Source organism: Marmota marmota, unplaced genomic scaffold (genome assembly GCF_001458135.2).
Source record: "Marmota marmota marmota unplaced genomic scaffold, marMar, whole genome shotgun sequence".
NCBI classification, from domain to species: domain Eukaryota; kingdom Metazoa; phylum Chordata; class Mammalia; order Rodentia; family Sciuridae; genus Marmota; species Marmota marmota.
In genome coordinates this window covers 5,735,783-5,750,796 of record NW_026000076.1, presented here as the reverse complement: position 1 = coordinate 5,750,796, position 15,014 = coordinate 5,735,783, and the positions used below count along the sequence as shown (strand labels likewise).

The 15,014-nt window shown below is 46.4% G+C and overlaps 1 protein-coding gene across 3 annotated transcripts in view; it reads right to left on the bottom strand.

Annotated features, from left to right (window-relative positions):
* The window catches only part of Bcar3 (BCAR3 adaptor protein, NSP family member), a 114,056-nt gene that overhangs the window by 35,653 nt on the left and 63,389 nt on the right, over positions 1 to 15,014 (bottom strand). The window contains exon 1 of one of the 3 annotated variants that reach the window (XM_015500878.2): positions 9,912 to 10,591. The exons of the other annotated variants lie outside the window; for them this stretch is intronic. Within the exon in view, the coding sequence (XP_015356364.1) occupies positions 9,912 to 9,995 (84 nt within the window). The 5' untranslated portion in view covers positions 9,996 to 10,591. Of the gene's footprint in view, positions 1 to 9,911; positions 10,592 to 15,014 lie in introns of those variants that run through there. 3 annotated transcript variants of the gene reach the window in all.

The window sequence follows — 15,014 nt, the reverse complement described above, 5'->3', positions numbered from 1 at the left end:
GGCGCTGGGGATTGAACCCAGGGCCTTGTGCATGCTAGGCGAGCTCTCTACCACAAGCTAGATCCCCAGCACACAGTAGATCTGTATAGTAGTTAGAGTTGCCTGGCAGATGGCAATAAAGTGTGTTAAGGAAAAGGTGCCTTGTTTTAATTCATACAAGGCATACTATGCACTAGAGGGGAGAGGCCCTGAGCTCTTCCTGGTGACCTCTTTGCCTTCTCGGTGTTGGGCTCTTGAAAGATAAGCACTTCTCATCTCACCTGGGCCCCTGGCCTCTGAGCCTGCTCAGTCAGATCCTTTCATTAAAGCTCAGTAAAGTGGCTCCTGTAGGCAGCTTACTAACCACACAAGCTCTATCTACACATATCCTGTTGGCCAAAGTTCTACAGAAACAATCAGGAGTTTGAGAGTCACCAGAGCATTAAGCCTTGGGTTAAACCCTAGGACTCACTGCATGCCAGCTGGGCATGCCTCTCCAGCTAGATCTGAGGGAGGTGCAGATGTAGGGGTAGAAGGTCTCCACGCCTGACTCTGGTCACAGCCTCTCTGAGTAGACAGGGCATTTGAAGAAAATGTACAACAGTCAATGACCTGTGGTACTGCTAAAGTCCCCCGTGTTGTGTATTTTATCTCAGGTCACTGAAAAGCTTTCTGGTCTCTTCTGAGGTGGAAACAGTAGCAGAAGGATTTCATAAAATCTCAATAAGTTTCAGCATACAGAAACACATCCATTAATTTGATGCTAATGTTTAAGTATCTTGATGATGTAAATTTCTCTTCCAAATCCTAGAAGGAATCTCATATTCAGCAAAGATTCTGCAGATGGGTTGTGATGCCGTTTTACTATCTTATAATTAGACTTGTGTCATTTATCACACTATAGACCAGATTCCCACTCCAGAGCTATTAAAAACTGATTTGTGATTTGCTGTTAAACTAAGATGCTTCATTCTCCGACTGTATGTGATTTTTCTTTTCACAGACGCATAAAAATTACAGGAGCCATCAGACTCGAGTGCAGATAGGAAAATACCATTGAAACCCCCAGAGGGCCTAAGTCCAAGAGATTTCATTTCATTTCATTTCATTACATTACCAAATCATATCAAACTCTTATCAAAAGAGGCACAGAAACCATGAATAGGAAATATGAAGAGGACATCTATGGAACTCCTTGCTTATCAAGGTGCTGAGAAAAACCCATTAAAATTCTGATATCGAGGTGTGCAAACTAAAGAGGCTAATTTAATTGTAATTTGTGTGGACTAGAGTTTTAAAGCAGCGCACCTTGTAAGCTGGCAGTGGTAACTTAATCCCACATCCAAACGAATTACATTAGAGTCATTCTGATCATGCCCGTGGCTCCCTTTGATGTTAGACTGCATTATCCTTTTCCCCCTCCTTCTCCTGGCAATGTCTCCTCTACAAATTTTCACCCTGTCTGATTGGGAAGCTACGGCTTTTGGAGCTCAAATTTTTTTTTGATGAAACATCAAGGGACTGAAAACTACTTCTCACCAAAGGAAACGGACTACAGTCTGACAACTTTCAGGTGGGGTGTGGGGAAGGGTGGGGGTGGGCAGGCCTAAGCGTCACTGAATGCAGCACCCAGTATTTACAAATGTAGCTTCTTTTCTTTCCACACTGGAGAAATTGCTCATTGTTTTTATCCACTCTAAGATCTCTTCCCACTCTGATATGGCTCAGAAGGGTTCGACCACCCTGCTTCTTACTGTCTTGACAAAGCATTATTTTACCAACAGGCCACTCAGAGCTCAGCTCCAAGGTGGTGGTGGTGGGGCTCACCTCTCCCTGTCAATAGATAAACTGAAACATGAAGAGATTTCTAATAGGCCATTTGTCAACATCTTGCCCTGCTGAGAGCCCCAGTGGGTACCTTCCATCTGGATCAGATTTAGATGATGACTTCCTGGAGCAGAATGTGGAACAGACACCCAAATCACTTCCAGGAGGGAGTCCTGCATTCGGATTCCTACTCCCAGGGAGAAATGGGATGTGCCCCATTTAAGATGGAGGCCAAAGGTCACTTGGTTGCATTTAACATTTATTGGGCTAGTGAAATGATGAGCTTCAAAGAAAAGCTAAGAACCAGTTCGACCTATGAAAACCCCTTCTAAACCTCTTTGGTCTCTTTAACCAAGTGCTCGCTCGAGTGACTTGTATTAATACTTCTCTCTCACACAGGGTTGGTGTATGGATTAAATAAGATGATGCCTGTGAAATGTTAATCATGGAGTCTGGCAGTGAAATTATATTCAGTAATAGTGGTACTTTGTTAACATCCACAGAGAATGGAGGGGAAAAAGCCCAATAAAAACAAGGACTGCTCTGGCTAAGGCAGATCCTGATAAGAGGTCTAAAGAGCAGCTGACCAGAATTCAGAATGCAAGGAGATCCCAGGCAGCAATTTTGACCAAGGGTAATTTAACATCTTAATGCAAAGTATGAGTGGTGTGATATGATAGCTTTCATCAAAATAGATGTCCTATTTGCCCTTCAACAAGAAAGTCATAAAATAAAAATCAATTTAAGTGTTCTCCTTCTCTTAATTCATCTTTAATGAATGAGATAAACTGAATCAACGAAATGCGTCATAGTGGAAAGACATTGGGAGATGTAACTGGAAAAAAAAAAAACCCAAGATATGCCCAACACACAAAGGAAAAGGCCAAGATTCAGATAAACTTCCGTGTGGGGTGTGGAATAAATGACTTTTGAATTCTCTTTCTCCAAAACAGTACCATGACTAACTCTTAGAACTCCACTCAGAGACAAAGTGCATCATTTGTTAGTGCTAAGTACATAGTAGGCTTGCAGTAAAACTAAATGACTCACCATAAGATTCATGGGTTTTGGCCAAGTATCAACTCCACCACCTTTGATACAAAACTCGCTGATCACTTTAAAGGTATATGTCTCCCAGAGGAACATAAGCCATTAGACACACGTTTTCTTGTTTGATAAACTTTTTAAAAAACATTAACACCACATTAGATTTTATGGAAAGAAACAGAGAACCAGGGACAAGACAACACAATACAACTCAGATCTCATGAATGCAGTGTACCCGGGAGCTAAATAGGTATGAAGACTATTTCTGTTTCACAAGAGGAAAGTATGGCCAAGACCCTATATTTTCATGATGTTCTCAGACTTACGGAATTGGAGTTTGGTTGAAACCTAGAATTTAAGTTTCCCAAAGTATTTCTATATGAATACCAAACTGGAAATGTTCAGCCTGTACAGGAGACTTAAGGGGAACTGGAGGGCTGTGCTGAAATATCTGAAGACAGGGGCTGTCACTGTCCCAAGACAATGGGTCAAATATTCTTGGTTCAACTCTCTAGAGAAACAGAATCAGAATTTGTTCTACCCTATTTCTAGCTGTCCATTTATACAGCTAAGTTAGCCTCAAAATAGACATGTTCACAATCTGAAGGCGGGGACATGCATTTGACGGGCTACAGTGCCCATTTAACTGCAGAACAAGGAAACTGTCGCAAGGGCAGAGATTTTTCACTCAAGATGGGGCCTTCTAGCAGTTACACTTGTTAAAATGTGGGAATGCATTGCCTTAAGAACACAGTTTCACTTCCATCTCTAGAAATGGCCACCTTCTAGGAAGATTCAGGAAACAAGATGACCAACGGGAAAGCTATTGAGGAATTCCAAGCAAGTGATCTGGGGACCTGAATAAGTACTATGATGGTAGAGACAGACAGAAGAAACAGATGACAGCAATGTTCAGGAGGTGGTGTCATGAAGGCTAATCCACGACACATGAGAAGTGAACAGGGAAGAGGCATGAGTACTCCCAGAAAGATGACTGCACCACCCAACACTCAACACCCAAGAGACACAAGAGGAAGCAGTTCTGTGGGAGAAGATGTAGAATCTGGGGTGCTGGTAGGCCACCTGGATGGAATTGCTCACCAAGCCACGGGGTCCAGGTGCTGTGGCTATGGGCTCACGAGAGACGCAGCTTGGGAATTCTCAGTGCCTTGAAGGATCCTATCTCAACTCCCATCTAAGAGATGGAATACAGCATGGGAAGACAGCTGGGGAATACTGGCTTCTAAGAGGCAGACTAGAAAGAGAAACCCAAGAAGATAGATAGTGTAGGATCCACCCGGAAGGACCCAGCAGAACAAGCAGGGTACAGTGTCCTGGAGTTTGAGAGAGCAGAGTTCCAGGAATGTCAACCATGCCAGGTGCAGCAGAGAGTTCCAGTAAAGTCAGAATTGGACAGCACCCACGGGACTTGGCAATGAGCACATTGCTGGTGGAGTAAAGTGGCCAATAGGACTGAGGAAATACAGACTGTCCTAGCCAGCTTTTAGGTGGGGAAAGGTGGAGACAAGGAAGAAAAAAATGGAAATAAGGATGACTTTTAGGATGGGAAAGACGAGAGCATGTTTAGAAGCTAAGAGGAAAAGTGTTGGTAGAGAGGGAGAGACTGAAGATGCCTCAAGAGGAGTCCTTGAGGAGGGGTGGCCACGGGCACAGGTGGCAAGACAGGCCTGGGTCAGGGAGAGGGAAGCTTCATCCTCGGAGGCTGGAGGAAGGAAGTGAGGACCATGGATAAGGACATGGAAATAACTGCAGCTCATGGGGGCACGGATAGGGACAGAAAAGATCATGTCTCATGGCCTTGACTGCCACTGTGAAGAACAAGATCTCATTATAAGCGTTGAAAAGGACAAAGCTTGAAGGGAGAGAGAAACACAGGAAGGAGCCGGGAAAGGACAAGCAGAACTGATGGGCTGCAGGCGCCCAGCCAAGGACCCAGGTCTGGGTGAGGAGAGACGCTGTTTACATTCCACAGTCATCCCCCCAAACCCTCACCCCACTCCCCATTCCAACTGTTTTCTGATCCCCAGTGGTCTCATCGCTCAGGACACAGGCTCTGTGTCCTCTGCTTACCAACCACCTCTCTGGCCTCCCTCATCCCTCTACCCTCCACTTCAGCCTGAAGTTCCCAGACAGGATGCTCTTTCTCTCTTGGGCCTTCACCTACAGCTCCTATGGGGTTACTTCCTCCAGAAGCTCCCTGGCTGGGGCTGGCCTGTCTACCTCTCCTGGATCTCACAAGAAGCCAGGCACCCTTCCTACTCCACACCCACCACTGGCCTGGAGAGAGCTTCATGCATATCCATACCCCACCAGACTAGGGAGGGCCCCTCCCAGGTGGGAACTTCCCCTCCTTCCTCAGCACCAGGAGCTCGTGTAATGGGGCCAGGGATGGAGGTAGCAGAGGAGCTCTGAGCGGGAGTCTGATGGCTGGTTCCTCAAGTCCCTTCTCACAGAGAACCCAGGATCCTAGCTCATCTGTCCTTTGCACATAACTATTTTGATAAAAGAAAACAGGTATCAAGAGTAAACACTGGAGAGAGTTCTTATCCATGGAAACTGAAAGGCTTGATTATAGCTCCTTCACAAGTAAGAAAAATGTTTGAATATTCTCATGGCCACTGTCAGATTGCAACAGTAGCTCCTGGAGCTGTGACAGACACCAAAAATCCATTTCAGGACAGAGATGCCACTGTGGTGTCTTTTCCCCAACTAGAAGACCCAAAAATACCCATCAGTTAAAAGGCCCCTTCGTTGTTTTTGACATCTTTAAGCCCAGGAATGGGGTCTGGGTCCTCTGAGTACTGCTGACCTCTCACACGGCCAGGGACAGAGAGACCTCTGTGGCCCATGCATAGCAATTTTCCAGCATTCTCCCTAGTGTGTGGCTCGTCCCTCCTCTGGAGTCCACGAGGTGCTGAACCTATGCACAAAATTTTCCCAGGGTCCCAGTCCCGCTCTGTTTCCCACTCAGGTCTCTCCAACGAAAACAAGTCCTAGGCCAGGATCCAAATTCTGGGGTCTGTTGGGGAAGGGGGTGCTGGGACACAGCCTCTGTCCGGCATGTCCTTCTGATGTGGAAACCAGATCCCCAGAGCTCCCGGATGCCAATGGAATGCATTTAAGGCTCTTAGAAAAAGCTGTGCTGGTGTGTGTGTGTGTGTGTGTGTGGTTTTTTTTTTTTTTTGAGTTCTAGAGAGAAATGAGCAACCGGCAGCTGCCATGAGGAGGGGCTGAGTCACTTGGAAAGATATTTTCCACAGGCTTTTTCCACCTTGCGCAGTTCATACTGATGGTGCATCTACCCCATGACGAAGGCAACCAGGCCATCGCCAGAGCCATGATGGTGTGTCACTAGTACCAGGCTGTCATGATAACCAAAGGATCGACTGCAGGATCTTCATTCCACAAGTAGAGGCAGTTTCAAATGAAACCAAGTACCAGGGACCTGATGTTCTAGGGATGTGACACCTCAGGCTGTAATGTGGATTCAGGGGCTCCAAATAGGGGAGGGGGGATTTAAAGCAAAAGGAAGCACAAAAACATGATTTAGGATCTTCCCACTGTATATAACAGCATTTGATGGCTTCAAAGACAATCAAATCTAATGTGGCAAAGTCTACGCTTTCAATCCACTGCCTTCTAACCTCAGCTGCTGTGGACAAAAGGAGACCACAGCCACTGGACTTAATGACCTGTTAACTGACACCTGCTGATCTGTTAATCCACCACTTCGAACCCCAACCTCTCTGTTCACACTTCTTCAGAAGGCAGCTTTTCTGTGCTTGCAAGGTTCATTCCTTCTCTTAGACCTCCCTTCCCGCCTTCCCCCACAACACCACCTCACTGACCTTCCTCAGGATCAGCCATGAATAAGATGGTAAGTTTCAGTTCCTTTTTCCTCAGCCCACAAAATTCCTAGGTCAGGATCCAAATTCTAGGGTCTGTTGGGAAGGGGGTGCAGGCACACAGCCTCTTCCACGTCTAGACACTTTAAGGGTGCTTCTCCCTCTACTCAGAATGTCATTTCTTCTCATTCTCCACATAACTTCTACTAATTCTTCCAGACTGGGCAGATTCTACCTATCCCCAGGAGACCTCTCCTGCTCCTCCCCACTCGAGCCTTGTCTATGCCAGGCATGTGCCTCTGGGAAGCCAGGGTCCACCTCCACAGAGAGTACCAAGTCTCTGATAAATGATGCTTTCTTTTAGTTGGTCAATAAAAATATCTGTAGAATGCTCACCAGAGCACTGCAGCAGATCTCCTCAACTGAACCCACTAACCTAAGGCCACAGCACCTGGCAAAGGCCAATCACAGTGTCACAAATAAGGATTGCTAAGCTGACCTGAGGATGCAACCAGGATGAAAATCCATATGGCAACCTGCCTCAGATGCTTGTGAACTCAGAGACCTAGGAGGTGGTCCTAAGTCCCACTACTTTCCTGCTCATGTCACCCACTAAGCCTCCTCGTGAACCCCTGCTCTGACCAGGCCTGGTTTTCAATGCTATTGTCAACACCAGTGTCTTCAGCTCCGAGCCACTGGGTTTGCTATTCCCCACACCCGGAATGCCTTCCCCATCCCATCCTACCAAATCCCACGTTACTAAAAAAAAAAAATTAGAAAAAGATTTTAAAGGGTTGCTTGTTCTACAAAAGCCAGTCCCACATCCTCCCTGAAGCCTCTCCTAAAAAGAGGTTCACACCGTTCTCTCCCTACTTGGCCTCCTCTCTGGGTATGCATATGCATATCCCTGACACCTCTTCACCCCCATTATTTTTTGTTCTCATTTAATTCCTCTCCAGGGTCTTTGTGTACTAGTCCACACGACGGATGTATGCTCTTAGATACATCCTAAATCCTGCAAGATTTCTGCAAGTAAGATCTTATTCTGAGAGATCTAGTTCTGAGTGTGATTTGGTCTCCTATGTAATGAAGGAGTTTTTGTATTTTTAGTTTTCTTCCCATACAACAAACACTATTAATAACATCCTACTTTCTCCAGAGATGATATGGATTAGACCAAATGGAAAGTTACCATGGCTACCGCAAGTGTTATTTTTGGTATGAGAAATTCATGCCAAGAGAAGCAGTATACATGGTCAAGAATTGGAGCCTTATTTCCGTTTTGTTATCAGGCAATCAATCCCAATTTAATTTTGAAATTCTAATTGCAACGGAAACTAATTATGAGCAGAAAGGCCTGAAACCCCTAATTAAAGTGGGAGTCAATAAAAATGATTTGGCATTATCATTGAGGCACCATTAGTAGGATGAAGGATTGACTACAGGCAGATTTCCTTCCCAGGTAACTAAGCAAAACACAACAGGAAAGCTCATCGGGAGGGTACAGTTAGGGAACCCCAAGTTGGAAATAAAGATCACACTTTCTGGTGAGTGAGCAGGTCAGGGCCTCTGTCTGTGTTAAGTCTTCAACAAACGATGGGTGGGGTGGGAACCCCAGGGGTGGAGGGAGAGCATTTCTACCAAGAGTCATCCACCAGGAGTGGCTGGGGTAGGGAGGGCGAGAAAAAGTTCAAGGACAAGAAATGGTTTAGATTAACCCCATATGTTACGTGGCCATTTCTGTGAAGGACTTGGGAGCTCTTGCTGCAGATAAGCAGTGGTATCCAAACAGAATCTCATCGCTCAGACCCAGATATTTATGGGCTGATTCCTCACATACCAAACGCTGAGCTGTACTTTTCTGAATTAGCAGAAGTTGGCGTCTGGAAGGACTTCTATTATAGAGGGAGAACCTAGTGCCAATCTCTGAAGTGCATGCTTTCCTTCGGGACCTCCCAGTCTATCTTTGACAGCTCTATAATACTGTTAATAGCATAATGTCATCTGCTCTATGCTAGAATGATCCATATTTAGGCACCAAATCACAGGGTCCTCACGTCACCCCGCTGGGCTCCTGGATAAGAAAGGGGCTCTGAAGTCAGGGAGAGAACACCTCTAACTGATAGTTAAGTATGCATCCTCCTCCAAATTTCTTGACAAAGACCTAAAATACAAAAATGGACTTTGCTGAATGGATGGAAAGCCAGTCTGAACACTTCAACCAGTCAGCAAAGTCTGAGGACACCCACCCTCTTCTCATTCAAAGCACATTTTCCCCACAGATGGTTCTTTCTCTCTGTAACAGGTAATTTTCCTGAGTTTTTTTTTTTTTTTTTTTAAGCATAACCAAAAAGAAAGAAGCAGAACATCATCTCCCTGTTGTAGCCTTTCACTCCCTCAGGAGAGGGAGTTCTGCTGCAGGGTAGGAAGAATTCCTTGAGAGCTTCTGGTCTCCGATTTCCCAGAAATAAATGAAGTTCATAGTCACACTGGGGCTGGCAGAATTTTTTCGAGGCAGACAAACCCCAAGATCAACGGAAGCCCATGTTAATCTTAATTCTTGGTGCGTCACAGGCAGGCAACATGGAACACAGGCCTTGTCTTGAATTAGTCAAATGAGTTTTCAGAATATTTTCATCGAAATAGTATATTGACATATTATGCAAAGTCGCTGGCACTGTGTCTTGTAACAAAGGTTACAGTGTGAGTGGTAAAGAAAAACACATTTCTGAACTCTGGGGAGCTAACTGCAATTTGAAAAGAGAGATTTTGTGGTTTCTCTACATTACTGACATGTAATGGACCTTCAGGTTAAGCAGAGAAAAGGACCCAGCTATCTCACATTTAGTATGAACGTGGGAAGAGAGACGGGACAAAGACAGGAAGAAGAAAAATGACCTCTGTCATGTTCAGCTCCTTTGGTATGAAATTTCAGCCCAAGGAAACTGAAAGTGTCCCGAACAACAGAGCCTCATCCTCAAACGCAGACAAGGAGCCCCATTCCTGTGTCACTGGATTCTGCTTCCAGGAGAGGGACACACCACTGGGGGTTCATGATCCATCAGTTAAAGAAAGCACTTCTGTTTTTACAGCCAGCAAACTACAAAGTTTTTCTAGTGCTCTTTAGAAAACCGATGCTTTTAGAGCCCCCCAAAGAATTACAGATGCACTTAATCTCCAAACCACACCTACCTTGACTCCAAGGAGAGATTTGCGGTGATAGAAGCAGCACAGAGCTGCCGAGAGGGCGTGGAAAGCATTGCATTCCTTAGGCATCTTTTGGTCTTCAGTCCTGGGCACCACTTGCTTTGATTAGGGTTCAAAAAAGGGGGCATTGGACAGTAGAGCCCTGGTCCTGCTGCAGCAGTGGTGCTGTTCCTGTCCGCAGCCGGTGGAGTGAGTTGGCTCCTTCTCCCAGGCCAGTCTCGGACTTTTCCCCTCCGCTGAAGCCAATACGATCTGCTCGCTCAATTCTGGCAGGCTGGTGTCCAGCCTGCCATGCACACAGTGCCAGAAATTCTCATGTGACCAGACTTGCTTTCTGATGAAATTCTAACCCCTCTTAGAAGAGGCCTTGGGCTTTAGCTGTCCCCTAATTGAGAGGCCCAGCAGAAATCATTAAACCCCCAGGCAGCCTGTCCCCTCTCAGGGATGAACTGCATCACGCAATCTGCTTTTAGTGGCTTTGTCTGTTTGCTTATCACCCCAGCACCTTGGGGTTTAAGGAAGCAGGACAAGTTGTACGCATCACACCACCTTGTTATGAGACAGAGGCTCCTTTGAGAAAAGGCAATGGCCTAAAAGTGACCAGGGTGTGACTTTCCCTGGGAGCAATCCTAGAAGTTCTTAAGAAACCCAGACAGGATCCCAGTCCCCATGCCACCTCCAGTGCTGTTTGTTTTTAATTAGGATGCTCCTGGCAGTCAGTTTGCAACTGATAATGCTGGCACAGCCATCACTATTGGCAAAGAAATATTGCCTTTTGGTGTTTAATTAGCAAGTCTGTCAGCAAATACGGTGAGCGCCCTATGCCCTCCCCACCTGGCTGGGCAGGCTGCTGAGAGGACAGAGACTGTGTACTCCCTTCTGCCCCCACAGTTTGTCCTTCTCCATTCCTTCCCTTTAAGTTCTTTAATTACCCATCTTCACTTTAATTGTCCACTCTGCCTAACTCCAGTCAGCACATAAACCTCGTATCCAACACAGTCAGGAATGGCCTTCCTAGACGCCCCCGCACTGAGACCGTTATCCCTCCTCCAAGAGCCTCAGAGCATCTTTAGGAGAAAGTAATTGCTTTTCTCTTTCATTCTAGTTATAGTGAATGCTCAGTTCTTCTGGTGTGTGTGTGTGTGTGTGTGTGTGTGTGTTGTTTAATCAAACCCAGCTTTCTGCCTGTAGCTCTTCCTCTCCTACTGTTTCAAATATTAACTTTCTGTGGCTTGGGCCACTCAGAAATGGAATGTGTCCCGAAGCTTCCTAAAACTTCACACAGGCAGAAACTTGTCATGAGGAAGAAGCAGAACCTATTCAGTCTAGAAAGGAACAATACTGGATGAGGCATGAGAGAGGTATGAGAAGTATCCAATGGGATTAGTGTCAAGTCCTCAGGAGGCCTTGGCCTTTGGACTAGGTCAAGTCTGCCCATGAAAGTAGGGAATTGTTTGGTGCTGGGGGAGCAGCTTCTGTGCTTGAGTCGGGAATGGAGAGCCACAGGCCTCACACCCACAAAGATGAGGAGGCTCCACCTAACAAACACTGCAGGCACACAGAGCTACCAATGGTCTACAGACACAGGAACAGCCAGGAAGCAGACTGCCCTTCTGCTCCTTTGGTTGGCTTTCTTCCTCTCCTGTTCTGAAGGTTGGGTTTGCTATCCTGGAAACACATGGGTCCTGTGAAGTCCACCCGAGCACCTGCAGCAAGTTATCAAGGCTTTGAGTTCTCCCAATCTAGGAGTCCAGGGGATCATCCTGATGTGTCACTGCCCTCCAAGGTCCATGCTCTGTACTAATGAGGAAGCATTTTCTGACTATCCTTATTTCTATCAGGTAGGGTTCAAAAGATAAGACCCCCAAGCACGTTTGTGGGGATGGCTTGTCAATCATGCCAATAGTCAACAGGGGAGGGGCCCAGTTTTTACCTGCTATTCCCTTTGCTAGGAAATAACAAGCATCTTCTTGCTGAAAACCTCCCCAAGGGGCCAAGAAGACACCATCCCAGTCCCAGGAAAAGGGAAAGAGAGCAGCTCCTTAAAGCCTGTATAGAAATTCAGTGAGGTTGGTCAGCAAACACCTCTGAATTTCCCTTCCCTCCCCGCAGAAAGTGAAAGAATCCAGATTATCCCCTCCCTCCCCCTAGAATGTGAAAGAAAACATTCTTGAAAGTAAATAAAATGCAAATAACTCAGAAGTGTAAATTACACTGAATTATGCAGTGGAGAGCAGCCAGGGTGAATGCACAACAAAAGACCCAGCTAGGCACCTGAGGCTTTCCCTGTTTACTCCAAGAAAAGTCTTATTAAAGGCCGGAGTTTGTTCCAACAGGATTAAAGAACGGGCTAATCTTATTAAGCAACTGTTTCCTAAGCACATTTTATTTTTGTTCCACACCAAAAATAATTTCTGAAGCAGCGCTCAAAAGGTATTAATCAATTTTCTTCCAAAATGGCCAAGAAGAGAGACTAAAATAATGTGTTGATAATTGCATCAATTCCCAAAGTGCCCTTCACTGACTTGCTATGCTTTTAAATGTCTCCTATCCACACTGATCAATTCCCCCATATTCTCCCCACAAAGATTATTCTATTCTCGTTACAAAGAAAAAGGACCAAGATGATGTGTGACTCTGCAGAGAACAAAGGACAGGACTCCGGCCTTGGATTGCAGAGCCTGTAACTGGTCACATGGAAACACAAATAAGAGATTTTATAATGTCTTATAATTAAACCTGTTGTTATTCATGCAGCCACACAAGAATGCTGTGACCTGAGGCAGTGGGTCACTCTGATGATACGGTTCATGGGACCTAGGACCTATCTGGATTTAAGGGTTTTCTAAACCCTATACTCTCCTGGGAACAGGGGTGTGTGTCTCTAATGGAATCCCAGGGACCCACCGGCACACAGCGCAGAGCTCTGGGAAAAGTTCTGGGCTGCTCTCCAGTGCCCCCTCTGGCCACCTGAGAGACTTGCTTCTCTGCACTAAGGGAAACACACCTGTTAGGTGATAAAGCAGGGCAGCTAAGTGGACCCTTGAAGGAAATTCCCATTTCCTCCAGATCAAGAGTCCCCAGACCATCTAGGGAGAGGGGTAAGCGGCTAAAGGAAGGTTCTGCACAAGCACTGCCTGCAATTCCAGTTTTTCCTTAGGCAGCCTTAATACTAACCTGCCCTCTTCGGTAACCATGGAAATAGGAGCTGTCTGCCAGCCTTATTCAACAGACACATGCCTCCTGTTGGCAGCAGCACTTGGCTCAGAGGGATGAGAGAGTGAGTGCAGTGCCCCCTTTCCAAAGTCTCTGCCCTGATGAGATGATCAGGCCCCCAGTGTGGTGGGTAGACCCCCACTGACGGGCACTGTAGGATGGGTGTGGTAGCAGCTTTCTGCTTTTCACTGACTCAGGGCATCCAGGAAACAATATTGTCTATAACCCCCCACTCTTCCCCAAAGCCAGCCACCCCAGACCCTGGACATGAAGCCTTAATGGAGGAACTCTCAGACATTGTCAAGAAGCCTCTTGGTCAGTGACACTGCCCTTGGTCAGGAAACTGGAGGGCACCAGTCCAAGGCTGCAATGCCTCACTCATCTCTGTCCACGGTGAACAGACTCAGAACATCAGCTGGGGGTAAACATTAGCTGTTGTGCCATGGTGACCAAAACAGCTCAACCTCTCATGGCAACAGAGATTCTGAGATTTTTCACAGGCAACATACATACTCTCTGTCTCACACAAATCCTTTTTGGGTATATGTGTGTGGTGCTGAGGATTGAACTCGGGGCCTCACTCATGATTAGCAAGTGTACTACCACTAAGCCACACCCCTAACCCCTTTCTGGTTTTTGGTTTCTACTAAGCCCCAGGGATCTAGATCTTGGTGAACAAAGACATCTTTAATGGCCCAGGGAGGAAGGCCCAGGAAACCAGCTCTGGTTCTCCTGGTGTCAGAGGAAGAAGAGAAAGGCAACTTGGCTCTGTGCCCCCAGCACCTGTGTGGTAGGTAGCACATCGTGGTGCCCTCTGCAGGTTCAGCTCCCTGGAGAGCAGTGTGCCAAGGGCTTGAGAAGGGGAGGGCCAGAAGAGAGGCGAGTGATCCGTAGCCCTGCCTTCCAAGGCTTCCCCAGACACCTGCCACGTGTCTGCCTGATTCTGAACAAATACAGCCCTCTCTGACTTCACGACTGCTGCAAAGTGAACCAAACAACTGTCCTGTTTCTAGCTTTCAGTAAACTACAGGAGCCGTTCAACACTTAGCTTACAAGGTGGGCTTTGTGGGGGATGATTTTACCCAACTCTAGGCTAACGTAAGTGTTCTGAGCATGTTTAAGGTAGGCTTGGCTAAGCTATGATGTTTGGTAGGTTAGGGGTATTAAGTACATTTCGATTTAGGATATCTCTTTCTCTCCCCCTTACTGCCCACCTCTCTCTTGAAATGTTCAGGATGGAATTCTGGCCTTCATGCATACCAGGCAAGTGCCCTACCACTGAGCTACAACCCCAGCCCTGATAGGTTCAATTTAAAATAGGTTTATTGGGACATCACCCCATTATAAGCGGAGGGACATCTATAAACCAGGAGGAGCACACCTTCAGACAAACAGCCACAGGGCCTTAGGGAACAAACAGGGCCAGGAACTCACTGAGAAAGAAGGAAAGAGACCACCTCCTTTTTAGGCCAGACAGAGCAGCTAAAGCTGCCAGAGATGTTTTCCTATACGTAAACATGATTTATTTCTTGCTCCAAATGGGAATGTAGATGGGACTCAGTGGGAGGACAGTAGGCAATGCTGGCCAAGCTCTTGGACTGCTCTGAGTTGTTCGCCTTAGTGAACACAGAGATGCATTTAGGAGTGTTTGCTGTACACATCTCAGTCTGACAGTTTCCCCAGATTCCTCAAGGGGATGAAAGATATGGCTGTTAAATGATCTCTGTCCGGAAGTGATATTGATCTGCCCAGCACACAAAGAGACTAAGTACAGTCTTCTCAAACAGATTTCTCTCTACTGGGCCTCATGTCATCCCCCCCCCCCCGCCCTCCCCCCTCCTCTCCTCTCTCATCCCACTACTCATTCTCATA